General features: G+C 36.1%; 1 protein-coding gene across 2 annotated transcripts in view; it reads left to right on the top strand.

Moving 5' to 3' along the window:
- FAM204A (family with sequence similarity 204 member A) overlaps positions 1–24,720 on the top strand; it is a 31,537-nt gene extending 6,817 nt beyond the window's left edge. For both annotated transcript variants that reach the window (XM_063102595.1, XM_063102596.1), the window contains exons 4-8: positions 205–235; positions 421–520; positions 9,330–9,419; positions 24,215–24,321; positions 24,538–24,720. In XM_063102595.1, coding sequence (XP_062958665.1) covers positions 205–235; positions 421–520; positions 9,330–9,419; positions 24,215–24,321; positions 24,538–24,589 — 380 coding nt within the window. In that variant the 3' untranslated portion in view covers positions 24,590–24,720. The remainder of the gene's footprint in view (positions 1–204; positions 236–420; positions 521–9,329; positions 9,420–24,214; positions 24,322–24,537) is intronic.
- The last annotated feature ends 397 nt before the right edge of the window (positions 24,721–25,117 follow it).

The raw sequence follows: 25,117 nt of genomic DNA, 5'->3' as shown, positions 1-25,117 counted from the left end.
TAGGGATGGCCGGTTAGTTCACTTGGGAGAGTGTGCTTCTGACAACACCAAGTCAAGGGTTAAGATCCCCTTACCAGTCATCTTTTATAAAAAAATAAATAAATAAATAAATTGTGACTAATTGAGGTCAACAGTTTTTTAAAAACATGATTTTGAAATAACAACTGAATACTTAGGTATTAACATTTTGTAAATTCTTTTCAGGTAAATTGAAGAGTGAAAAGGAATTTCATAGGTAGGTAGAATTTAAAATAGTTATTTATTCTAGGCACTATTGTAGAAATTGTCTAAATAGTTGAACTACTTAACTCTAGAACTAGTAGTTGTAATGTAATTGTAGGAATCAGTTAAAAACAGTAAATAAAAATAAAAGTGAGTACATTTTATATAAAAGAAAACTTATTGTCTGTCTTCTTGCAGTGAACAGTCCTCAAATGAAACCCAGTGGAAGGAGCTTACTCAGTATTTTGGAGTCAATGATAGATTCGAACCCCCTGTTAAAAAGAAAAAAATTGACAAGGTAAGATTTTTTTTATTGCATCTTATATTAGCTAGTAGGTTATGTTTGTGATTAGCCTCACCTAAGGTACTTGTCCTTATTAATTCATTTAGTTAAAATACCTACTGCGTACCAAAAAGGTGATAGGTAAACAAGTAAATATGTAGTTAGAAATCATGTAAAAACTGTTAAGAAGGAAAAGAACAGGTAGTTGTGAAGAAATTAAAATAGAGTCCCCTCTTTAGCTTGGGTGATCAGGGAAAGCCTTTCTTAGAAGATGCCATTTCACTAAGACCCGAAGGATGGGTAGAAACTGTCTCCATGAAGCATACTAGTACAGAGGTAGTCCCATGGGTAAAAATCCTAGGAAAGGATGAGTGGTCCTGGGACGCTGGAGTAACTGTAAGAAGGCCAGCCTGGCTGGAGGCAGTCGGTGAGCAGGAGGGTAGCCCAAGGTAAGATTAAAGAGGCAGGCAGAGACCAAGCTGTAGGACCCAAAGAGCATAGAAAGGAAATGGGTTTTATTCATAGTGCAATTGAGAGTCATTAAGGGGTTTTAAGTCAAAGGAGTGACACGATTTAATTTGTGTTTAACAAGATTGTCCTGGCCAGTTCTGTGGAGAATGGAATGTGGGGCTGGCAAAAGTAGAGGAGAAGAGAGTAGTAAAGAGACTCTCCTAGGTGTCAGCTAATGGTGGATTGAACAAGATCAGAGCTGCTGAAGGTGGAGAAAAGTGGATGGATCTGATGTTTAGTGTAGGAGTAGAATTGACAGTATTTGCCTCTGGATTCTTGTGAGGTGGTGGGGAGGGTTTGGGGCAGAAGTGGGGAGAGAACCATTCAGGGTTTTACCTCAAGCAGTGATGTGAATAGTGATGTTAGTTATGAAGGTGAGAAAGTTTAGGGGAGATAAGATTTAGAGTGGAGCCTATCCCAAGTTTAGTTTGGGGAATGGGTGTTATTGGAAAGCGGGAACAGACCAGATGGTTAGTAAAATGAGGTAGGGGCTTAGAGGAGAGTCAAGATACACATTTGGAGTTGTCAGTCTATGGATATATTAATACTTAGCAAAGGCTTGAATTAATGAGTAATTTATGTATTCACCCAGGGGAATGTTGACAGGCTCTAGGAGCATGAAAGTCAAGTGCTGAGTGGTAGGGCTAGAGGCACAGCGGGCTAGTTGAAGCCCAAGTATATTGTATTGTGCATGTATAGACAGATACCTCTTTCATGGATCACTGTTGTAGATTACTGTGTGTACTTAGACAGCTTTGCCATTTTCTGATTAACTGGTATTTCTTGTGAAAAACCTCCATCATTGGGTGGTATTGTGTCAGTGAGGGTGCATACGTTAAGGAACTGTCACAACAGAATTTCACATGTGAATCTTTTGATTCCAACCTTGTAAGTACTTTTTATCATCCAAAAATAGTCCCTAGAACACTGGGGAATTGGAACCAGGATCACTTTCTGCCACAACTAATTACTGCTGCTGAACAATCTTCTTTCTACAAGTGTTCAAGCAGATACAGAAATGCTAAATTTCTACAAAGAAAGATCACTAGTAGAGTTGAAACTAAAACTCGGGTTTCATGACGCTATTCTCAGTTCCCCAGGCTCACTGCAGAAGGGGTGGGAACCATTTGAGAGTGTAATTGCCATGGTCTTGTGATTCTTCTGGGCTGAGAGAAGGGGCTGTGTGAAGGTGGATGCTCTTGACTGTACCAAGTCTCTTCTAAAGCATCAGGGAGGAGAATCACACTGACGGCCCTGGTCCACGTGCCATCTCTGGCAGACCTGCTGTAGTTAAATATTAAATATTGTTATGTTAGATATTAAACATGGTTAAATATTGGTTCTACTAGGAAATTTTTTGTAAAGTTTTACTTGTGAATACTTTGATTTCCAACAATTTTCATTGTTTATGTTTTCTCATAAATGTATTGACTTTAGAATATCTAAATTGCTTCTTAGTTAAGTTAAAGCCATGAAATGAACTTTTTAGCAATTCTAAAAAGAAGAAATATAGAGAATACGATCTATCTTTATTAGAATTTTATTATTATCCTACTTATGAAATTGTACCTTCTTGTTACTGGCCACATATGGCTAACTCTTACGCATCATCTAGAATTTGGAATCTGTGGAGTTACTTTAATACAGGATACTAGGACTCTTTGTGCAAAATCTTTCAAGCAACTTAGTTTTAGGAACTAGTGTTCTGTTTCACATTATGTATGAGATGTGTTCTAGAAGAAAATTTTAAGTCAAACACAATTTTGAAAATGAAATCTTTATGTAAGGGAAACTGCCATAAGTCCTTTTGTAATCACTCATTGATCTATTTTATAAGCTTGGGTATTCTTCACAGTAGACATTTCCCTATATAAAGGCATCTGGCTAAGAAAGTTATGGCAGTCTTCTAAACAAGGAAACTGATGCTGACCAGGCTTTTGTCTGTCCAGGGTTTTGCCAACACTTAATATTCTATAGATAAGCACAAGCATAAAGGAAAGAAGGATTTGTGATGCCAAGTTATTTCATATTCTCTTGTGAGTTCATTGTAATTGCATGCCAGGAGTTCACACTCATTCCTTGGTTTGGAGTCACTGTTACACAGCACCCCTTTTGCTGTCATGCTCAATTCTCCACCGTGAATTCAACAGAGTAAATAAACTTTAAAGAAAGTCCATAATGGGGGCACCAAGATAAAAGCTAAGAATAAATGTACAAGTCCAACAGATAGTAGCTACTGCTCATGAAATCTAGAGAGGCTCATGAAAATCTGTAATGCAGTTTGGACAGAACTAGCATGTGTTTCCAGTCCATTGTTTTATTTCTCTGGAGCAAAGTCTAATCTGTTACTGGATCTCAGAAAGCCTTTTATTTTCTATTCACTTAACCCTCAAGAATGGTAAAACAAAACAAACTTCTTAATCTTGTGTCTATCGTGCAGTCTTTTTTCTTTCTCTTCTATTTCTCTTGTTCTTTTTTTGTTTTTGGAACACTGCCAAGGTGAAACTTGCTCCACTAAGAATATGCATGTACAATAACACTGCTGTCCCCTGCTTTCCAGACAATGCACAGAGGCTTGTGTTTCTTATACGTAATCTTCCTAATATCCAAAGCTGTTTTAAAGTGTTCTTTGTATTAAATACAGCTATAATTGTGTTTCTGGCAGCAGTTCTGGGACTTACTAATAATTCTGTAATCGTAACATAATTATTTTGAATCTGTGTGGGAATTTCTTTAGAATAAATTTCACTCATTAATTTCACTATAAACGTCTCAAGTATTCTTTAGTTGAATCAATTCGATTAGTCAGTGAAGTATATACTGAAGTAGTTTTATGTATACCTAATGGATACTTTTTGGCACGAAAAACCAGAGGTACTTTTATTAATTTTTAGAGTAATCATACAATGTCTTTGATTTTTTCAGTTGCTTAATGAGAGGAAACTACCACTGAATGGCATACCTTTTCCAAATTTATTTTTTAAGTAGAATGCTTTTTCTAACCAGACTCTTATATGGTACTCCAGTACATAGATAGATAAAAGGCTGCTCCCTTGCATAGGGGTGTGGAGGGGGGGATGTGAGTAGGGGTGTTGTAGTGGGACCATGAAGTTCCCCTGGTTATCAGTTACAAAGCTCTCTTGATTCTTATGTGATCCCTGTTGGGTGAGTAGGCAAGTACGGTATCATTCTCTTAATACAGATGAAGAAACTGAAGTTCAGCATAATTTGCCTAAGTAAACAAACAGACTCACTCGGGGTTGCATAGTTCATAAGTAGAGGAGCTGGTATCTGAACCTAAATCTGACTTGCTAGCCGTGCTCTTTATAAACTGCTAGGAACTTGTGGTCTTAAGAAAATGCTAATGTTTTACAGAAGAATATTTTTTAAAATATAAGAATTTCGCATATGCTTGGAATGTTAATATGTTCTCATAAAAACAGAAACTTTGGGTGTATACATGGAACCAGAAATTTTTCAGAGCCAAAAGGAGCTATCATATTTTATATAAATAAGTTGTGAGAAAGAAAGAAAAGGGGAAAAAGAAAGAAGCAGTTATATCTAGCAAACTTTGTTGAAATGTTATTAAAAAAAAAAAAAGAAAACTTTACAAAGCTAAAAATGAAGTTGAAAGTGTAGTAGAAACCTAAGACTGTTTCTAGAAGGGAATTTTGGTCATCCAAGCCAGTTCTCTCATTACCTTTGAGGAAACTGAGGCACACGAGTCAAACACTTCATTTACCCAGTGCTGTGACCACATTTACTGACTTCTAGTTCAGTGCTCTTCCTGCTGTATTATGCCGTCACCCAGCCGCTTGCTCTGAGTGGCTGAGGGATGGAGGTTGGTTGATGGTGAAAAGATAGACTTGTAGTTTTAACTGACTTATTTTTAAGTGAAAATCATACCTATGAACTTGGCAGTTCATATGTGTTTCTAGAAAAGAGGAGTGTTCTTGTTTTCTCTCCTTTGTGATATTAACTTTTAAGCTGTTTGGTTCTCATGGTAACCAAAGGGAACTTAGTAAATTGATGTAGCAGAATGGCTTGATAAGCAGACCACCGCTTTTTTATGGGCATTGGTGGCAAAAGTAGAGTGGTTTCTTTTTTACTCACTAACCTGTGATTATTCTAGATCCTGGCATGAAGGAATGCAGTACCCAGGTCTTATATAATCTCAGAAAGCCTAGATAATTGGGAGGGAGCAGAGCTGATGTATAGAACAAGCAGGACAGGCTTAAGAATGGATGCTACTAGTGACCGCATTGCTGAAATGAAATATTGGAGCAGGTCTGGGTTGATGGATTGATAGTATAAGATTGGATAATGTCTGGGTTGAAGTATCAGGCTACCCAAGAATTTGTGGTGCAAGGAAAATTGAAGTTTGATATTAGTGTTTTATTTCATATGTCTCTGGCATTTGAGGGAGATACCTAAAATTCTGCACAAGGAGATGCCATTGTATTAACATTTTTTAAATAAAATAACTTTATTTCTAATATAAATTAAATAATAAGTATAAAGTTCTAGGTGCAGGTATTATACTAAGATCTAGGAGCCCAAGATGGGGAAGATGTTCTTCAGGGCCTTAAGGAATATATATTTTGGTAGTGGGGTAGATTTATATATAAACAAGTGCAATAACACATGGCCCTTTTTCGGCTGTAGGGGTGGTGTTACCTTAATTTTGCTGTTGCAGAATTCTCTTGGGAACTTCTCAAAGCAGTGGATATGTAGCAAATGTTCCCAGTTTGGGTGGGGTCCTTTCAGTACTAATGCAGATATGGATTGCTGTGCTGTGAATATTAGGTCAACAGCACAGACTGAGTGTCTCCTATGTGGGTGGAACTGGGCTGGATTCTGGGACACACCAAGCTGGTAACACACAGAGTCTGCCCTTACTGAGCATAGAACCCAAGAGGAGACACAGACACACACTCACTGTAGTGTGTCAGAGCAGTAAGTGCTGAAGGGACACGTGAGGTACAGCGACAGTATAGAGTGGAGAGTGGTCGGTGTGGGACGTGGGGGGGGGGGAAGGCAGGGTCAGTAGGTACATAGGGTTGAGAGAACTGCATAGGTAGAGGAGGTAATATTTGATGTCAGCCTGAAAGGATGATTAAGATTTTTCGAAGGGAAGCACATCAGAGGCACAGGCAATGTTAAGAAAATGGTAAATGTGGCCAGAAATTAGGAAGCATAGTGTTGCTGAAGGTGGGGCTCAGAAAGCATTTGGGGACCGTATTGTGAAGGGATTTGGGCACTGTTCAAAAGGAGTAGAGAAGTGTTTTATGCTGGGTAATGACATTATTTCTGTTTTAGAAAGAGAAGACCAATTTGGAGATGGTTAAAATATTCCAAGTAAGGGATGATAAGGCTCTGACGAAAGCACAGAAGGAAGAAATGGGAGACTGTGTAAAAGTAGAGTTCAAATAGGAACAAGGGGTTGAAGGCATTGAAGATAACTGAGGATTCTGTCAAGGTCTACTGAGTAGGAGGAGATGCGGGGTAGGAAGTGATGAGTTTGCTATGGACGTTGTGAAACTGAAGACCCTACCTTTGCAAGGCCTTTAATATGAAGGTGACTAGCAAGTAGCTGGAGATATAGATCTTGATACAGGGAGAAGTCAGATGTTTTGAATTATTTGGAGATATAAATTATCTCATAAGAAGTAATTGAAGCCTCGGCACTGAGTAGGTTACTGTGGAGGGTGAATAGTAAGAAGAAAAGGAGGCTGATCACAGAACCTTGAGGACTGCCACGATAAGGGCAATAAGAGGAAATGCGATAGTTTTAAGAATGAGGATGTAATTGACATAAATTTTAGTGTACATTAGAATTGTATGGATTTCTGGACCCTAGCCCAGAGTTTCTGATTCAGAGAATTTGCATTTCTAACAAGTTCCCGGGTAATGTTAATACTACTGGTCAAATACTCAAACTTTGAAAACCACTGGCTTGGACTGTAGTTTGATAAGGGTAATCAGGGTTACAACATAAGAGAGGGAGGATAAGAGAATCCAGGAAGAGACTGAAGGACTGTGAGAATAAATATAGGGGTGCCAGAGAATGAGGTTCCAGATGAAGACGAGGTAGATTCATTGGGTAGGAAGACTTGGGATAAGAGGAAGAGTTATATTCAGGGAGCAGAATTCCAGATTGGTTGATGTCTATAACATGATCTACAGCAATCTTACCAAAAGTACAGTTGTCCAGGTATCTGCGGTGGATTAGTTCCAGGACCCGCCCCCCCCCCCCCCCCCGCCACCAAATCTACAGACATTCAAGTCCCTTATATAAAATGGCATGTATTTGCATATAACGTATGTATATCCTCCTGTACTTTAAATCATCTCTAGATTACTTATAATACTAGTACAATGTAGATGCTGTTAAGTAGTTGTTATGCTGTATTATCTTTTTATTTGTATTATTTTTTATTGTTATATTATTTTGTTTTTCTTTTTGAATTCAGAACCTGCCAATAGGGAGGGCTGACTGTACTGGTCCGCAAAGAGGTAAGGAGCTTGTGCCTGAATGTAACTCAGTGTGCTACTTCCTTCATTGAGAAAGGCTTGTAACCCCCTCCACCTCCACCCTTTTCCCGCAAAAAAGTCATCTAGACAAAACTGTGCTTAGTCATGAAGTTGATTTGCATTCTGGCACAAACTCCTTATCTTGCACCAACCAAAATAAACAGTTCTTGGATTGGCAGTATGAACAGACCAGAACTGGTGCACAGGCCACAGTTGGCGTGGCACTGGCCTAGAGTATAAACTTCTGAGGGGGGTGGAGTTAGAGGTCCCTGAAGATAAAGGATGTTGGGAAAGTGAATCCGGGGTGTGGTTTGGAGCACCAGGAGAAGAGTTCTTTAGAAATATAGGAAAGGGACTGTAGACTGGTAGATGATCACAGGACAAGAATGGGAAGAGAGCATTAGAGCCATGTGATCTAGGGTCAGAGACAATGGAGGGCCATTGAATGAAGGTCTCCAGTGACAGTGGGAACAAGCAAAAAAAGCCTATTGGCCTCCCAGGTACTTAGGTGGGTTGTGTGAGAAGGGATTGTGAGAAAGAACAGTCTTCACTTAACAACAGATGTCAGTGACAACCTCACTGGTCTTTGTTTCCCTAATCTTTGGGGGCAAATTATGTGCTGGGTTTTTTTTGTCTCATTTCAACAGAGGCAAAGGAACAGCAAAGGTGTACAGGAGCAAAATTTCTCTCAGTTGACTGGTATAATCAAGCAATACATTGATGGCAGAGATATTCTTAGGACTTCTGTTGTTAGATAGGAAGCAGAAATCTGTAAGAGACAGAATATTAACTGAAAATGTGATATTAAACTGAAAACTTTAAAGTTAAGTTAAAATATTAACTGAAAATATAAATTATATATAATATATATTAAAGGATGTGATAGATAAGCCATTGTTAGGATAAAATTTTCTTACAAGAAGCATATATTAGACCATTTAAAATTTTTTTTTTATTTTCTGTAGTAACTGTTTTCACAAGCTAGAACTCAATTATTTAAGTCTAAGCATCTTTCCATAAATGTATGATGAGTCCTACCTAGTCTATTTGGTAATCTCATGAAAATTTTAATTATGATTTCCTGAAGTACATTTAGTAAATAAAAACATTTTCTTAGGAAAGTAAAATCATTCTTATATGTAATTTTTCTCCCATTTTTAAATTTAGCTTAATGTCCACAAAGACTATGAAGGACTATTGAATGAGAAAGTCTTGAGCTATAGGAGTAGTCAGGAGAGAAAAGAAATGAAAGAAAATCGTGGTTGAGAATGCAGGCTCTGAGCAAACCTGGGTTCATGGATGCCCTTACTACATAACAACTCTGACTTTGGCCAAGTTAGGGAAGCTAAGGCTCTGTTTCCTCATGTTTAAAACAGGATAACATTATTATTTCATGGAATTGTCTTAAAGATTAAATGAGCTTTCTTAAAGTACTAACCCCAAGGTCTACCACATAATAAGCAGTCCAGATTTTTTAATTATTATTATCATTAACATTATTGTTATTAAGGGAAAGCATAGGGTTTGGATTCACAAAAATCTGGATTTGCATCTCCCTTTTATTAGTTCAAGACATTATACGACCTTGAATAAGCCACTTAATGTCTCTGAAACTTCTTAGCTGTCAATGGGAGTGGTACCGGCTACCTTAGGGGATTATCGTGAGAATTAAATGGTCTACATGTGTAATGCATGTGGCGTAGTCCTGTGTCGTAGTCTTGGCTGAGAAATGTTGGCCTTTCTTTCCTGCCCTTAATTTTAAAGTTTCTTTCCTTTCTAGTCAGGTCTTGAAAAGAGGATAGATCAGGCTGTGGAGGAGTGGAATATTGAGAAGGCCGAGGAGCTCAGCAACCAGCTAGCTACTCGAGAGGTGAGTCAAGCTGATTACACTTTTCTCTATTTTCAAATTTTCTAAAATGAATATACTGTATATATTTTTTATGATCATTAATAAGTTCAGTATTAAAATATAAGATCTAAGATTTTTCTTTTTATCTGTTTTCTTCCATCTTATTTTGCCATTTATTTTGGAATGCTAGGCTTTATTTTTGTCTTTAAATTATTCTGGTCTAAAACTTATGCTGGAAATAATCCATGATTGATACTCAACCTTAGATTTTACCTAGATCAGACAGGGTTTTTTCCAGGTATGATTAAAAGGCTAGCTTTCTGTTTCCATTTGCATCTTAACTCAGTTTAACTCTCCCTGAAGACAGCTATATGTTCTAAAGTCACTTCTCTCAATCTTTTCTTAACCCTTGCTAAAATGCTTTCTTTCTGCATATTCTGCACATCCTGCTCAGCCCTAAGGAATTTTCAGCCTTTTTTCCTATAGTCTATAGTATAAAACTAATGGATATATTAAGTATTCTTTTTCCAACTACAGAAGGCCACAGGAAGGTGCCCCCAGTTGAGAATTAATGTCACATGTAGACCAAAGAATTCATGCTGGTGTGTGCTTTGTGGTTGTCATCGTTTATAATTCTTTTCTGACCTTTCCAGGAAAAAAACCTCTATCATAGCTTTTGGTTTTAGTGCCTGGGTCCTTCCCACCTTCACCTCATTCTTCAACTCTCATACGCCATGGTGTTTAGTTGCATAGAGAGCATCATGGGTTATCTGTGCACACTGCTGGCCACACTCACTGTTCTACTTGCAGATGAACTTTGTTCCTAAACTGAGGCTAAAGTGAAACTTAATATTTTAGTAAATTCTTCTATGGAAATACCATTGCGCACTTCCATCATCAGATGTCAGACAATCTATCACTGATATGGCTGTTTGTTGTGACTGTCGCACTTTCTTTTTCTTTCTGTTTTTGGCCTCAGGCCTTAAATATCTTGTGAATTTCATAGTTTTGTGTAAGGGAAAAAACCAGTTCAGAAGAGAGGCTTAGGGATTCAGAAATTATTATTTTTTCTTTAAGCCTTTTGAAATCATTTGCCACATTAAATATTTCTGTGTATTGTGTTTCTGTGTGTGTGTGTGTGTGTGTTTACTAATGGCTAATATAAAGGAAATTTATAGCCATGGGCTTCAGTTAGGGACATAGGCAAGAAGTAGCGTTAATGGCAGTTATGTGGCCTTTCAAAAAATAAACTTGTTTTTTGAAGTTTTTTCTTTATTGTGGTAAAATATGCATAACATAAAATTTAGCATTTTAACCACTTTTAAGTGGACAATTCAGTGACATTAGGTACGTTCACATTTTGTACAGCTCTTACCACCATCCATCTCCAGAATTCTTTTCACCTTGCAAAACTGAAACTCTGTCCCCATTAAAGACTGACACCCTATTCTACCCTTCACCCAGCCCTTAGCAACCATCCCTGTGTCTCCATGAGTTTGACTGTTGTAGGTACCTCATATAAGTGGAATCATGCAATATTTGTCCTTTTGTGTCTGGTGTATTTCACTTAGCATAATGTCTTCAGGGCTTATAGATGTTGTAGTATGTGTCAGAATTTCCTTCCTTTTTAAGGCTAAATAATGCTCCCTTGTATGTATTTGTTACAGTCAGGGTATTTGTTACATTTTGTTTATGCATTCATCTTCCAGTGGATGCTTGGGTTGCTTCCACCTTTTGACTATTGGGAATAATGCTGCTATGAACATGGGTGTACAATATCTGTTTGAATCCCTGCTTTCAGTTCTTTTGGGTATATAGAATTCATGGATCACTAAAAAAAAAAAAAAAGATTTCTAATATTTGCTTTTTTTCTTTTAAGATATCATTCACCCCTTCTGGTCTTATAATACTTCTTGTACTTGCAGTTTGACACTCTGTTTTTTCTCTAAAGTAGCCATATTTTGATTTATTGTGTATAGCTTTCATTATAGAAAGATAAAAGTATTACATTTTTGGTTAAATAAATTTGAAAGCATGTTGAAGGGTGCTACGAACTCAATAGGATTTCCTCATTACTTGTTGGTTATTACAGTGGCTTTCTTCAGTGTGAGTAAGATAGGGGTTCTTATCCTTCCATACTGGGCTGTGTGCTAAAGATCATCTTTAAAATTCTGTTCAATAAACATAGCATCTATTGTTTGTTACTAAGTATACTGTTTTGGTACAGGGAACTTACATTTTCTAGAAGTGCTGTTAGAAATAGTGGCATAGTTTTTTGACCAGCTTGAAAATATAGTTAGCACAAACGATAGCAAAATCCTAACAGTAGCATATCTAATACCCAGATTTTGGAGAGTTGACCATGAAAATATCAGGGAATGGTGGGGAGGGGCAGTGCTTGTGGGGTTGGAAGAGACTGTAATGGGTAGATCTCTTTCATGACTATAAGGATGGGGAGTACTCACACAGTAAGACATTGTGATGGGGATAGTGAGGTGTGGCTCAAGATCTGAGGGGGTTTTCAGGATCTGAAAAGCACATGGACAGCAGTAACCAATTACTGGTCTGCATCATGCATAAGTACGGGGTATGGAAGCTGTGGCAGCCTGGTCTGAATGTCTGCCTCATTTGGATCAGGAACAAAACTTCAGAGAACTGGTACTTAAATGCATCACTGGTGATAAACCAGTTCATGTTGTGCCACATATTGAACAAGTGTCTCTTGAACCCCTTTAAAAACTGTGAATATGTTACTGGTTGCTGTCAGATGCTGGCTGGTCTGCAGTCTGCTAGAAAGTTCCAATAAAGCTTAAGACAGGCACATTAAGAAAATCCAGCAGGGCTGTAGAGTATGGTTACCCTACTGTTTTTTTTAGAAATGCTCTGGATTTCTGTCTCTTCACTGGTCTGTTCAGGATCCCAGGACTCACCAAACTGGTGTCCCATTGCCATTGCCATTGCCTGTGCAACCTTCCGTTTGGAAGACCCAAGAGTTGGGTATTATATGATCTCTTCCAGATAACAAGGTGACTGTGACTAGCAGAGTCCCCCAGGTCAGTCACTTTCCTCAGATTGTTCCCTGCTAAAGGAAGAAAGGGTAAGGCAAAGCTGAGGCTACAGTGTTGAAATGTGGAGCCCATCAGTGGCTGTCCATTTTCCTTTTTCTGCTTATTAGCACTCCCACCTGAAGCGAGGGGAATTCACAGAGAAGCATTTATTTTACTGCAGTGTTTGTGTTCCTCTTAGTAGAATTAGTAATACTGAAATTTTGAGTTGAACACATTTTACCTTTTTTAAAAAAACTTTTATTTTGAAATTATTTCAGACTTTCAGAAAGTTGCAAAATTTGTAAAAAGATTTCCCATTTACCCTTTACTCAGACACCTGAAATGTTCACATTTTGCATCATTTGCTTTTATTCTCTCTAATCTGTGCACTTTATTTAAATTTGCCAATTGTCTCACTGATTTTCTTTATAGCAAAAGAAAATTTTCTTTTTCCTGGTCTACAGCATTGCATTTTGTTGTCACGTCTTTTTTGGTCTTCTTTAATCTGGAATATTTACTCAGTCTTTGTTTCTTAGGACCTTAACGTTTTTGAAGAGTAGAGGCCAAGTATTTTGTAGCATGTCCCTCAGTTTTGTTTTGTCTGATGTTTCCTCATGATTAATTTCAGGTTATATATTTTTGGCAGGAAAATCTCAGAAGTGATGGTGCGTCCTCAATACAAGTTATCCAGGGACACACGCTTTCTGTTTTTCACATTTATTGATGGTATTACTTTGATTAGGACACATGCTTTCTGTTTTGCACATTTATTGGTGGTATTACTTTGATTATTTGTTAAGGTGGTGTCTCTGGGTTTCTCTGCTGTAAAGTTACTATTATCCCCTATGTCATGAATAGATATCTCATGGGGAGATGGGTGATAGATAACCTGAGACTGTGTGAATATTCTCTTTCTCATTATACTTTCACCCCTTGGTTTTGGCATGCACTTGCCAAGTTTTTTCTTGCTTGAGACAATTATTATTATGGTGATTGCCAAATGATTTGATTATAATCATGATATGATTATACTTTTCATTTTTACCTGGCAAACCAAATCTAAAATTTGGCTTAAGTGAGATATTGGATTATAGAATCTTTTATGTATTCATGTTAAATCTCTCAGTAAACCTAGACAATTGAGATTCAGATACAGTTTTCCTAAATGATGTGCAGGGCTAGGATGGAATTGCCATGTGACATTCTGCCACCAGTGGTGGGCATATTAAATCCACCCTTGTCTACCTCACTAGTATTCACTGTTGAGCTTTCCTTTCTGTGTGCAGTTTGAAGCTGCTTTTCAAAACATTGAGAAGTAGTGCCTTAGAGGCTTCAGAAATGTGTGTTTCCTTTGAGGATATTAGTTTTCTGTTCTGATGTTTCGTTTTGTCATACTGCTGTTTTAGAAATGAGAATTGTATAATACTGACTAGGTGCTTTCCATTTTAAGGGTTGTTATTTCTTGTCACACTTTATTACAAATGAGATTGCTTTAGAAATACATGTTATTTTCAGCATTTGTTATGGATAGTAAACATTTTTCTCAAGTGTTCTTTTTACTTCCATACAAATATAATGCTTTGTTCTGGTAAAATAAATTAGACTTATTTAGCATGGGATTAAAGAATTCTGATTAAAAGAAAAAAACAATAACGTGGGCCCTATTCTTTTCCCTGTGTAAGTGGGAAAACATCTGGGAAATGTTTGCTGTTCAGACAAAGACATTAGAGAGATACTGATGCCATGTTATTAAGCACCCGTGAAGAATAACTAATCAAGTTGAAATTCTTGAAATAGTAGTTAAGTTTGAGATTTAAGTTTTTATATTTATCCCCTTGGTGCCAATCACTATGGATATGATAGATGGGATTTTGAGAAGTAAGTGTGAGTTTGAGGCAGAAGCCCTTTATGAATTAAATGTATACATGCATGGTAGGTGTCCTTTTGGAAATCAGGTATATTGGGTTTTAATCAGTACCATTTTCCTTTTTCAAGCAGCTGTGACTGGGACCTGCTGATAAAGCCTTTGCTCAGAGGCACAGATCCCAGAGTTCTTAAAACCTTTTCCAACCATAATAAGTGAAACTAATTTTTGATGTTTAACATTTATAAGCCTATGAAACCAATAGGGCAGCATCAGTATTGAGAAAAATGAAGCCAAAAGTAGAACCATGTCTGAGAATAGGCCTTGGAAAACAGTTCCTCAAAAAAAAATGGTATGACAGTATAAGGCTGTCCGTGTGCTATCACGGTGACACAGTAAGCACATATTTTTCCCGAATCACATTCCCTTAAATTAATGATGACATTAAGGATGTACATAATCTGGCTTGGGGAATGACTCAAGTTTACATGTTTGAAGCCTAGATTGTGCTGTCATCTTTGGGTTTGCCATGTGGGCATGTAGTTGCTTTGAGGCTATCTGTTCCTCATGTTGGTTAAATACTCTTACTTCTTTGTTGTTAACAGTCTTGGAGGGGAGGTGAAGTGGAAACATAAACTTGGGTTGTATCATATTGATGAAACTTCTAATTTGAAAAACATGTTTTGAAAAATATTTTTTATATGTATCTATTTCTGTATACATACACACAAGTGTTTGAGTGTATTTGTGCCTTGTTAACCTCAGACTTGGTTGGAAGTACGTTTCATTCATCGATAATGATCCTTGAAAATGCCATTCTTTGGTACTGTCTTTTCTGACACATTATCTTTGTTACAGTCCAGATCATACCAATTTATAGAAGCCAGTAGAAACAAGTATTTTAAAATTTAGTGCTAAAGCCTAGATTTAATTAAGTAGGCAGCAATTAGGTTGAATCTCACATTTTATAAAGAGGGTTTTTCTCTAGGCATCTTTATGTTAGCCTGCTGTAGATAAAAACCAACTTGGTTTGGCAGCAGAACAGTGAGTTCTACCATTGAATGAGTCACACCTACATTAGCTAATATTGCTCAGGTTGATTTCAGTTATACCTGTACAGTGTGAGGGCAGAAATGAACAGGGAAGAGAGGTTGCCTATGAATTTCTTTTGAACTTTGTATAGCTTATGCCTTTAAAGATTGTTTTCTAAAGGTAACAAACTGTATATAGTCTTTGGCAGCACCAAGTAAACTTGACTCTTTGAAAACACCAGTACTTCATGTTGTAACATTATACAATTTTGTGCAGCCTAGAAGGAATAGTCATATTTTTCTTTAATGATTGGCAAAGTATTAATATTGACATCCGAGATACTTTGGTTATAATTGACTGCCTTCTTTGCTAAGGCCCAAACTCTTAGATTTAGAGTAATAATGTGATAAAATGTTTCATATTTTAAAGCTAATTTTCTTGAACTTATAAATGAGGACCTAAGGCAATGATTTCAGCCTTTAGTGTTATCGAACATAACATTTATTTAGAATCTAATGGTATCTCAGGTAGAAATGATTAGAAAATGTATATATACGTATATATATATCTCATTTTAATAGTATCCTCTTTGTAGATGTAAATAAATATATTGGCAGGATGAATTAAACCAGGAATTTAATTTTAATTTTATTATAAAGTAGACTGCATAAATTTTTGAATTGCAAAACATAGGTAAAGTTAATAATGTCAAAATATTAATAGTTCGTTAATATTTAGATAAAGAAGGTAGGAATGGCCTTTTTTAAAAACTAAAGTGTGAATTGATTGAGTTGTATTCTTTCATAGCTAATTAAGTGCTCTCTAAATTTGGGCAGACTAATTTGTACCCTAAGCTCTATATTTAGAGCAATTTCCTAAGGAACTGAAGGCATTCTCATTAAAAGACGACTATATACGTACATTTGAGGAGACAGGCTCTGCATTTAATGTTATCTAAAAACTAGTCCTTTCTCAGAAACCCTCTGGATGTGGTAGGATTTGCCCTAGCATTTGGAATTTCTCCAAGTCACTTTATTTATTTAGGCCTTGATTTCCCTGACCTCCTTTGACTACAATTCACCTTTTCATTTCATTTATTAGTTTTATGTAGATGTAAGTGCTGTGTTGTCTTGATGGAATAGGAGCTCGAAGCCCCTTTTCCTCTCCCACACTCCCTCCAAAAACCCTTACCAAACAATACAGTTTTGACAGATTTACCTAAGTACCTGGAGTATTATCATGTCTAGAGTTCAAAATGGAAACATTTGTTTAAACTTTTAACTAGAAATGCTACCAAACTTAAGTTTAAAGTTACTTCTAGTCAGTGCTGTTATGCATCAAAATAAAAACAAAAAATAAAAAACAAAAAAAGCTGAATTGAAAGACATGTTATAGCGAAGGGAATTTTTTGGTTCTAAACTCTTTTGGTTCTAAACCCCTTATTCTGTAATCCAGAGAGCAAATTTTTTTTGTGTGTGTGTGACTACTTTCTTTGGGTAGAAATGTCTTGACAATCATGTTTCCAAGGTAAAACAGTTTGCTCAGATATAAAGCTGAACATAGATTCCAATTAGCTATAATAAGAATTTATCACTGGAACCTGTGACCCTACTGAAGGATGACAGGTCCTTTGTATTGTCTTAATTATTGTGATTTTGTGATTTCAACTTGCTAAATATTGAATGAACACAGTAAGAATTCATTAAATGTTATTAATTTGTATAAAGAATTTAAATTTAATATCTGCATTTTAACATTTTATTTTTATGGAAAGGAAATTATTTTGTTGCTAGTACCAGGGGTATGTACAGCAAATATAGTCTAACCATAGCTTTTTCTCTAAAAGCAAATGGTTGTTTTTTACTTAAGTGATTATTTCATAGAGTGATCTAATGTCTGCCAACTGTTTGGCAAAATGTATTTTATGTCTCTCAAATTTTACTACTCTGCCTTTGATTCCTAACTTTATTTATTCATTTATTTTCTCTGTCCTGTTAGCAGTAGAGTTTAGGACCATTTTCTTTTTGGTATATTTCACTGATTAGGAATGGGAAAGAATATAGGACACTGGGGAGGAACGGATCTGTCACTGAATAGCTTTCTCTGTCGGCAGCTTCCTCAGCCTCCTGGGGAAGGTGGGCGCGCTCTGCCTCTGGGGACGGTCTGTGTGTGCCTGTTGAGGATCGTCTAGAACTGACGCCCTTTCATTAATTTTGGTCATCTTTCAGTGCTTTTTAATTTAAAAGTTCCAACGTGTATCATTTTGTAATATGCACATAGTGTGGGGGGAGCTTTTAAATCGTTATTTTAATTCTTTGAAGTCTTATTCTCCTTAGTTCTTTTAAGTAATTCAGTTATTACGTGTAGTTGAACAATTAGCACAGTGTATGGAAAATAAGCTTTGTCTGTCCAGGTAAAGAAGGGTCTGGATGAATTCCTTTACATCTAGTTTAAAGATATGTTCATTCCCATAAAAAAATTGTGTGCAGCCTTGAAGTTGGAGCATTTTAACATCAGAAAAATAAGATTAGTGCTCAGTGATGGGTTTTTTCCTCCCAGGTTTTTAGGTGTGCTTACTCAGATCTCATTGCATTGAGGATGTTTTCTTTTAACCTTTGGGGTATGATTGGGTGATCACCTCGAATGGCTTTCCTTATGCTCTCTTTTAATTATGTTTATCTGTGCTTTTAGCTAACCTTAAAAAAAGATTTCAGATGTTACAAGTCTAATTAAAGAGACAGACAAAGCACAGTTTATACTGTAGATTTTTTCTGCAGTTCAATTAATCAGCATGTTTTCTCTTTTAATTAAAACCATTTTAGTAAATTAAAGCCCACAGCAAAACACATATATAATTTGTTTGTAATTAGCTCTTAATTGGTGGTAGTTGAAGCTTAGCACCCTTGGTTTCTTTCTTCATGATTGCCATTTTATTAGCAGCCAGTCATTAATTAATCTTTTTCTAATTAGCTTATAAAACTGTTGATGGCACATTATTGTAAATGTGATTTTAAGTTCAAAGCTTGTTAATAGGCTTTCTTACTTAGAAGAACAGAGATAAAGAAATTGCTGAAAACAGTACTACAGTTCTTTAAAAAACTGTCTTTCTTATGGGGGCTGTGTAAAGCATCTAACAGCTTATGGTTAATTTTTTAATGCTTTTTTTCCCTTATGAATGGAATAAGTTGCTTGAATGTAAATGTCTATATACAGGAGTAATTTCAACGGTATAACATTTTTTCTCCCTCATTTGGAATACTGTAATCTATGTATAACTTGAAGCCTTAATAGGCATCATTAAAACAGGTGTTATGTAAACCATTTCACTATGAAATCAAAGTTGAGTATATGAGTTATATGTATATGTGTGTATGTACAAAGGCACACATATATGATAAAAGATATTCGTGTGTGTGCATATATATCTTTTTGATGTGTGTTAAAAACAGGATTTGTTGTGTTATGCTTTGAGATAGTGATATGAAGTTGTAGGTATAAAAATAGATGTATGTACAGTTGTACTCACATACAGATGAATGCAGTACACAAACGTGCAAACCTGTACATGCACATTTTAAGATGACAATGAAATTAGATTATTTCCTATAACAGAGAAAATGACTTGATTTAAAGTCAGAGTTAAATAACTGGATATGGCATAGCTTATTTGCTGTCATTGCAGCTTTGGCATCTCAGGTATGATCATGGAGAGAAAGGTACCAGTTCAAATGTAGACATCCTGCATATACTATAGCACATACCATATTAAATTGTGGTGTGAGTGAAACACATTAGCCACATTATATTCCTTATTGAAATATACCACCAATTTTATAAAACTCCTTAATTTGCAAGGCATTCTGAGCTGTTTTTTAAAAATCAATATTAGTGCAAAGTTTTGAAAGTTATTTTTTTTTAAAAAACCCCATGGCATTATCAGTCATTAGAAGTACTTTTTCTTATTTGCTTCTTGAACTTTGTGTGTTATTTCAACTTTGGCTATTTCACTATTTCTTTGCTTGTTTTTTAGAAGGCATTTTATGATGCCATGCGGGAGACACTAGAAAGGGATAGCTGACAAGGAAAAAATTAAAAATTGGATAAAAAGTAAATGAATAATGTCGTATTACTAAAAAGATGAGAGGCTAATTTGTGCCGACTTTTTGCTAATTTTGTTCAAGCCTCAAAATGAGGAGCTGTCACCCGTTCTGTGTAGCACTGATGACAGTGCCAATGATCCATGAAATAAGCTGCCGCTGGCTTTGTTCTGATAAGAATGAACAAATCTGCACAATGTTCGGCTCCCAGAATCTCATTTTCATACTTGCATGCAGGCTAAAAGAAATAAGCTGTTTGCAGGCTTGATTAATCAGACATTGGAGGGGTTTTTGTCTCTTTGATCTCTTTCGTCTCCTAGGTAACTTGCTTGACATTAATGTTGAGCTTGAGTAAAGACAATCAGGAATTGTCGACCAAACTGATATAAAAATTAAAGACCTTAACACTTTAAGTACTCCAGTAATGGTTCCGCTTTACTTCAGAAAACATCTGTTTTCATTTAATTAAAGAACAAAAGAGAATGGCATAAATATTTTTCGTAGAGACCTATTATTCCATAAAAAGTTAAAGTATGATAATTGGTATTTTTAAATAAGTGCCTTGAAAGTGTTCAAAAGGGAAGAAAACTTCATAAATCTGTTACAAGCTAATAATTTTGAGATGAGTAAAATATTTTATAAAATGGATAAGAAGTTTACAGTTATGCTAGATTAAGCTGTTTGAATCAGATTCTTCAAATGATTATCAGCAAACTTTGTAATGACAGGATTTTACAAGAAAAGCTAACTTTATTTTGAAGTTTGTCTTTTAAAAATCTGTACTCTGTTACAAGGATGTACCATTATATCTATTTTATAACCCAATATGATTTACACACGCTAAACCTGTAAAATTGAAAGGAATTAAAAAAATGTCGCCGTGCATTTGCTTGAGGTTATGCAGACGCTTTTACAAATCTTCCAAGTGGCTGTAAAGATGAATGCCTCGAGGGTCCAGCCAGGGCCCTGCTTTTCCAACCAGCTAAAGCCCTTATCTTAAATCCAAGCAAAGTACCATTAATCTTTCTGAAAGACCTTTTATGGCTTTTAATATATCCCAAATTAGAACATTTTACACCCTTGGTTCCTGAAATATGGTGATAAAAAGCCTTTAGAGCTTAATTTTCCTTACCGCATGCTCTGACCAATTTGCAGTTCTTTGTGATAATGTTTAGACACCTTAATTAAAATGCAGCAAAATATTGGATGTTCTATATGGAAAATGCTGATACTTTGGCTACACATACAAGAAATTCTGTATATATTTTTATTCATTTAAAAAAATTTCTTCCCCCATTGTGTTGCTGTAGTTATCTGATGACCTGAAACAGTTTTTTTTTGTTTTGTTTTGTTTTGTTTTGTTTTTTCATATAAAAACCATTGACCAAGCTTTTGTAATGTTTACACTGGGCATGAAGATGCATTTTTCTTTTTATAGAATCAAAAGGGGGATTCTTGTCTGCCTATTTTATTTGTTTGTAATACTGAAACACAGCACGATATTCTTTTATATTCTAGAACTCGGATTAGTCGTCTTGACTGAGAAGCTGCATTTATTCTCAACCATCTCTTTTATAGAAGGTCTTATTATCCTTTTATATTTTCAGATATTTCTGTTCTTTTTTCTTTCTCCATAGAAATAAGTGAAACGTTCATTTTAAGCATGTGAAGGACACAAAAAGGCTATGACTTTTCATCATTATTACAAGCTAAAATATTTTTTTCTATAAAAAATACATAGACTAGGTTTGTTTAATGGTTATCAGTTGGAGAACATTCCATTTAACCTAACTCAAGGTAAAATACAGTTAGAAAACATACCTTTTACAGGAACAGGTCTTTTTGAATGTTTTGTCTATGCAAGTGATTATTTGTTATATTTATTTATTTCACAAAATGATGTAGCCCTCTCATGTGAATACTTGTTTAATGCATTCTACTGAATTATTTTTAACAAGTTCATACTATGTCTTAAGGAATGTATGCTCTAAATCTTTACTGAGATGCTGGTTGTGCTGGATTTGGCCTTGGTGTCGCTGGAACACTAAAAGCTTTTACATTCTTAGAGTATATGAGCATGTCGAGGTGAAAAGTCCATTGAAGTCAATTGACTGGATGTCCACACACACTGACATGCTCTTTGGTTTGTCTGTCTTTAGTCTAGGAAATCCATATGGGGAAATTTCAATAAGTTACAAATGTAAGTTATATCTTAATTTATAACAGTTTTAGAAAATAATCTTCTCACATGGTTAATGGTACATGGCAAATAAGGTTCAGATAATTTTTGTTTCTTTCCCAAAATATAGGCTCATTAAATACAAAGTAAACTAGCTGAGTGAGTCTTTTTTTAGGGGGTGGGTTTGGCAAAACTACATTGTATATCAAATTTTTATTTGGTATATAATATAATATATAGGAATGGAGTTAGTGGAAAAAGACAGATTGTTATATTTTACCTTTTGGGGATCGGGGACAGAAGAGAGACTAAATCATCCATGTGAATGTGGAGAGATGTATTGTGCATCTTAAACACAGGTAGCAAGCTGTGTTTTGTAGCAGAGACAGTTTATCAGGTGTATTTACTGCTTCCCTAGTGTCCCATTGTACCTCCATATTTCCCAGCCCCCTTGCATTTTGGTGGAGCTATGTGAATAGTACTGACCAGTGGGTTGTGAGTAGAAATCATGTATGTCACTTCTGGACTAACACATTTGACAGCCAGTGTGAGACCCTCCAGCTCTTTTTCCACTATAGTGCACCTGAAAACCACAGGTTGAGATGCTGGCAGCACAAGATGGAGGAGAGCCCTGCCCATCCACAGGGACTTTAAGTGAAATAAGAAATAAAAGTTCAGCCAGCAGGATTTGGAGGTTTGTTTGATACTGCAGTGTTGACTGGCCTAACCTGACAGGTACTAACTTGATTTTTTACGTGTATGACAAATGGATAATTTTTCAGTGGATAGGAATTTCATTTTAATAATAAATTATGCCATAGCATCCTTCCAGATTTTCTTTTTCTCCTGAGATGATGATGCTACAGTCCTTTGATTCTAAGCCTTTCTTTGATTGACTTTCATGAAATTTTTTGTGATGAAGAACTGGGAATGAAAAGAGAACCAAAAGAACAAAGCCAGTACTGAAGCAGTCATAATTTGAAAACAAGCTCTGTTTAGTTCGATGCTGGATCTCCAGCACCTAGAACAGTGCCTGGCAAAATCATGCATCTGTGCCTTCATAAAATTTGTTGAAGTTAAATGAATGTTGTCCTTGTGAAAAATATGACAATGACACTAGTGCCACTAATAATGGTTTGAGTTTTGAGAAGATGCTAAGGTCAGTCTGCATTCTCACATAGGCTGTTGAAGCACAATTAATCATTCTTTCTTCCATAGCTTTCCTGTTGATGTTGACCAATTCAGCACCTTGGTTTGATTGTCAGCTTCCTTCCATTTGCTTATATTCTTTATGTATATTCTTTCCTGGACTGAAAAAATCAGATCTGTTTTTCCTGTCATTTGAAAACTTCAGCCAGTTCTTGATTACTCCTTGACTGTTTCACCCTAAAGGAAACTGTTCTGTTCTCTAAGATATGTTGAAAGACATGTCAGGCATGCCAAACCTGCTTTCTTCAGTTGGCTTCTTTGTTTACACATGTGCTCTTAACTTCCTACTATGCCACATTATTGGCAAGCATATCCCTAAAACTTGGGCTTTAATATGATATGACTTTAGAGTGGCTTCCAGGCAGGTCATTTCTTCTCTTCCACAAGTCTGCCTGTCTACAAAAAATGCATTAGGTTGAGTGTAGGGGTAGAGAAGGCAAGAAACACACCAGAAAGAGATTTTTAACCTTTGTTGTTTAACTTGGGTTCTTAACGGATACTCTTGAGCCATCCATATAGGCAGGCATTTTAAAAATAAGAGCCCTACTAAAATAGAAGATACTGTTATGCTTGCCCTGGAGATACTTGCTGGGGAACAGTTGTGCAGTCAGAGAGCTGTGTAGAGCAGAGTGTGTAACTGTAAGGTATTGCACCGAAGCTGAAGGGCTGGGGAAATACAGAAACAAAGGACTGTTTAGGTTGAGCTAGAGAAGACCTCGGGGTAGGAAGAAGGGCTTTGTTTTGAATGGACCTCATAGGACTGTCAGATGGGTGTAAGGGGAACTTGTGCAGGGAGCACCTAGGTGCTGTGGTCCTCGTGCCCAGCCCTTTCACCTCTTAGCTCCTCTTATTTTCTTTTTTCTCTCAATGAATTAATAGCAGTTGCCTGTCATACTAAGTGCATTTATGAAGTAGTAATTAGGTTTCCCATGTTTTATTAATCACATCTATGACTGCCAATCAGAGCTTCTGATCAGCATGAGATAACTGGTGTGACCATACTGAGTTGCTATAATTCTAGCCCACAGCAAAGAAACTTGATGTCTCTGTCAGTCTGTGCAGGCTTATCAGGGGTAGATTCCTGTTCAGCCTACTGAAATGCTAAAATAGCTCGAAGATCATCATTACTAACTTTGTGGACCCTTAAGGGGCCTGGGTTTGGGGAGGGTTTTTATCCAGGAGACTAGTACAACTAGGGTAAATGGTCTGTTGGGAGGTAAGGAAAATATGAGCCATATCTATATATTCGTTATACTTTGTTTGAGGGGGCCTGAGTGTAGAATTTCTAATTTCTAGACTTGGCTTTCATACCTGCAAGTTCTCAGTTATTTGTATTATTGTAATTCTTATATTAGCTGGAATATTTATTTTTACTTTTTTTTTCTTAGCTTGGTGTAAAAATTGCCAAAGCAGTTGCCTGCCACAATTTTGTAAAAGCCAAAAAGGAGGCTGAAAATTCACAGGCTGCTCGAAAAAAGAAGAAACTCGCATGGGGGTAAGTTCACTTAAGAATTTTAGTAGTAACTCTATTGACTTCATAGGAATTGCAGAAATCCCACTAATACGTTTTGTGAATCCAGTTTGTGTATAATTGTTACTCATTTTACTCTTTACGTAAGTTAGTTTTACTTTGGTCTCTTAGTAAACATGTTACTTTAGCAAAGTATTTTATTTTAGAAATAAATTGAGATTTTTATGTTCTTTGTTTTAGGTTTGAAGCAAAGAAGAGATGGGAAACCAAAAGCAACATGGGATATATGTAACTTGCCAGAGTTCTTCAGGACATTTGTAGACTCAAGCACTCAATTTATTGAAAAGATTTTTTTTCTTATGTTAAATATGTCAGGAAATGGATAAAAGTAGAAAAAATAAGCATAAAATCTGGGAATTATTATCAGCTCTTCTCAATCTTTCTCTAAGGAGTTCATCTTATTGAAGTGAATGAAATGAAGCCTTCTGTTATTTGTGTAAGAAGTCTGAGCTTATGTGTGGGAAAAAAGGATAGGGCTTAATTTATTTAGTTAGTTTTATAGATGTACAGTATAAAATCAATTTTGCTTTTTCATTCCATTTGGTGTAGCATAGCCAGTGAGCTCCTTGTACTTTCTTATCTGTACTGGGTATAACTGCACTTCTGCTTACTGGAATTGTGTTTTTAAGATTGGCATTTGTTTATAATGGGTTAGTCATCAGTGCAAAAAAGTCTCAATTGATACTGTCTTTACAAATGACTTGAATCGCCTTAATGTTACAAAAGTAATTATCGATTCTTTATTGGAGGCAGTAGAATC

This window comes from Cynocephalus volans, chromosome 7 (genome assembly GCF_027409185.1).
Source record: "Cynocephalus volans isolate mCynVol1 chromosome 7, mCynVol1.pri, whole genome shotgun sequence".
NCBI classification, from domain to species: Eukaryota; Metazoa; Chordata; class Mammalia; order Dermoptera; family Cynocephalidae; genus Cynocephalus; species Cynocephalus volans.
This window is presented reverse-complemented; position numbering and strand designations above follow the sequence as displayed.